Source organism: Histomonas meleagridis (assembly GCF_020186115.1).
Source record: "Histomonas meleagridis strain 2922-C6/04-10x chromosome Unknown contig_20, whole genome shotgun sequence".
NCBI classification, from domain to species: domain Eukaryota; phylum Parabasalia; order Tritrichomonadida; family Dientamoebidae; genus Histomonas; species Histomonas meleagridis.
The window spans coordinates 852,288-855,294 of record NW_027150805.1 but is presented as its reverse complement, the minus strand read 5'-3'; the positions used below and the strand labels follow the sequence as shown (position 1 = coordinate 855,294).

The window sequence follows — 3,007 nt, the reverse complement described above, 5'->3', positions numbered from 1 at the left end:
AAAATTAAAATGATAAAAAATGCCAGACAAAGAAGGCAAAATATCTACGTACGTTAAGCAACCGTTTTCGTTGTTGGATGCGAGCGAAGAGATCTCAATTTGTTCTTACCATTTTTTTAGTCATTTTGTTTGTTAATGCTTTCATTTCGTTATTGCTTTTTTAAAAGACTCTTTTAATTAGATTTTTCATGTATTTATTGGTAGCCTACTTTAACAAATCTTTGTTCCCATGCATAATTGCTAAACTATGAACTTTAACAATCGGAATTTGCAATCCATTTTTTGCACAAAAGAGAAAAATATAATAAAAAAAATTTTTTTTTTTATTAAGCTAGAATTAAAAATAAATGCCCTCTTGATATCTATTTATATATATAAATCATAAAAGTAACTTTTATTAATACAGTACCGGGATGGACAGATTTTCGTGTCCAATAATATTAATATTAATAAGCGTTATTATTATAATAAAACTTTGTGAACTTGAATTGACAAACTTTGTTATGAATAATTCAAACCGTTTGAACAAATTTTTTTGTGAATAAGAAATTCAATTTCGAATTATTCCAAAAGATTGGGTATATCACTATGTTTCATACATGAGACTTGAATTTACCCTTTATATCGTAAATGATTGATATATAAATGATAATTTATTTTTTCTTATTATATTATTTTACATAAATTTTCATAAAAATTAATACGATATGGATGTTCACATTCAACATCTTATAAATTGAGTTATACCACAATAAAAAATGCAAAAATGATTTAATTGTTTCCAATTAATTTGTCAAAAATGTTGTATGGTCAATGAATTTATTTCTTTTATTAATAAATGACATCTTTCATTAAGTAAATGGTTTAATTGTTTGATAAAAATCAAATTTGGTGTTGTGAAGGAACTTTTTGAATTATTAATAATTTAGTTCATTGATTGTTCAATGATCATTCTTTGAGTTCTTCGTGGTTTTCTAAAAAATCGACCTCAAAAGACTATTTCTGCTCCCTTCTGGAAAAATTGGTATGAAACATGAGTTATTTACAAAATTTTAAAGTTTGTTTATACGATAATGTTCCATAACTATCTATCGGCTGCGGCACACCATTTAATTTTGGAAAACAACGGATTCAATTCCCTGTGGTCGATTTTTGCAAACTTTGATGGTCACCCTTAAGAAATTTCCACTTTTTATGAAAACGACGATAATCCCAAAACACAACCCAAAAAATGGCTTTCGTTGATTATCTAAATGCCTTTGAAATTATATTATGCAACAATGTCATTATGGCTCTTGGATATCTTTGCTGTTTCTTGAAAATGTTCAATTCAAAAGATGTAATTTTAATATTTAATATTGTTCACAACGTTAGTGTTTCTCTGATGATTTTTAGGGAAATTGGAAAAAGCAAACTTAGTTATGAAAGTTGGGTTACATTCATTATTTCGGTTTTAATCGAGGTCACATTATTACTTATAAATACAATTTATGTTTTTATTAGAAAAGGTCCATATAAAATATTTTACTTCCTGAGGCCACTTTTAAGTTGTTGTTTTTTCAATGGTGAGTATTTTGGCATTCCTCTTGTTCAATACATTTTTGGAGATGAATACGTTCATGTTGCAGTATACACATACATTGTTCACTCTGTAATTGTTCATCCAATCGCCAACATTTTAATTTATAAATACAACAATCCTGTTGGCACAACATCAGAAGAATCTTCATCAAAAAATGAAGAGGAAGAGGAACCACTCGAAGATGGAATTGACAAAGGTGACCCAGAAGATCATATTGACATTGACCTTGAAAGTGAAGACAGCGAAAAATCGGAATCTGAAAAAGATAAGAATCAACGACAACCTCTATGGAAGGCTATACTATTTTCATTCCTCACACCTCAAAACGTTGGCATTATTCTTGGTCTCATTTGGAGTGCTATTGGTTGGACCATGCCTACAATAATTGATACCTTCACACAAGATCACCAAAAAGCTCTTTATGCTGCTGGCCTTTTTGTTTCCGGAGGCCTTCTTTATGAACATCCATTTTTAGGGTTCCATGCTGTTGAAACTTTGCCATACATACTAATTAAGACAATTGCTGTGCCATTGATTTCTGTACTTTGGGGACTCGCATTCGGTCGAAGTAAGACTGAAAGGGCTATAATTACAATGATGTATGCATCGCCAATGGGATTGGATGCATTCTCTTTGTGTTATAATAAGTTGAAAATGAAAATGGATTCGCCAACATTTACTTTTGTTTGGACAAATTTGGTGTCAATACCTGTTTCTCTTCTGTGGATTTTCGTATATGATATTTAGAATATAATATGAATAAATTTTTTTATAGGAGTTATGCTATTTGTATGATATAGTTTTTCATTATTTAAGTTATTTCATATTTTATTTATTATATTTGAACACATGGGAAATAATTAGCCAATTGTAAGTTAGCTTAATCTTAATAACTGCTTTATATGAAACAACGTAAACATGTTTATTGTACAAGTAATACCATTGTTTGAGCAAGTGAAGCTTTGTTATACACTTTTGAAATAAAACACTCAATAATCATGCACCATGAAAATTTAATGGAAAAGCAAATTCTCTCAAAATTGGATCGAGCAAATCCGAAAAAAAGATTAGAAAATCCTTGTATCTTACCCACTAAAAATTCTTTGATTACTTTTCCGTTCACTAAAAAAAAAGTTTTACTAAAAAATCCACAATTCAATTTTTCCTCATCTCGTGAAGTCTTTCCAAACCACTCTTCGATAAACTCAAATGAACTTATATTTGATGCTAATTTCGAATGTGCCAATTTAAAATCTGTTTTTGTCCTTGATCCAAATACATATTCAATAGAAATCTACAAAGACCCGAAATTTCCTCGCCAGTGGTTTTTCTTTAAAGCCAGTAATTTTCAACCTGGTCAATACACCTTTATCATTAATGGTTTCTCATCACGCTCTGTTCTTATTTCTCATAATGTATCACCTG

At 29.4% G+C, this 3,007-nt stretch overlaps 1 protein-coding gene across 1 annotated transcript; it reads left to right on the top strand.

Annotated features, from left to right (window-relative positions):
- Positions 1-1,384: 1,384 nt before the first annotated feature.
- On the top strand, positions 1,385-2,329 carry GO595_002843 (Auxin Efflux Carrier family protein; the record flags this gene model as incomplete). Its single annotated transcript, XM_067915797.1, has 1 exon — positions 1,385-2,329. The coding sequence occupies one exon, from the start codon at positions 1,385-1,387 to the stop codon at positions 2,327-2,329; it is 945 nt and encodes a 314-aa protein (XP_067776644.1).
- Positions 2,330-3,007: the final 678 nt, after the last annotated feature.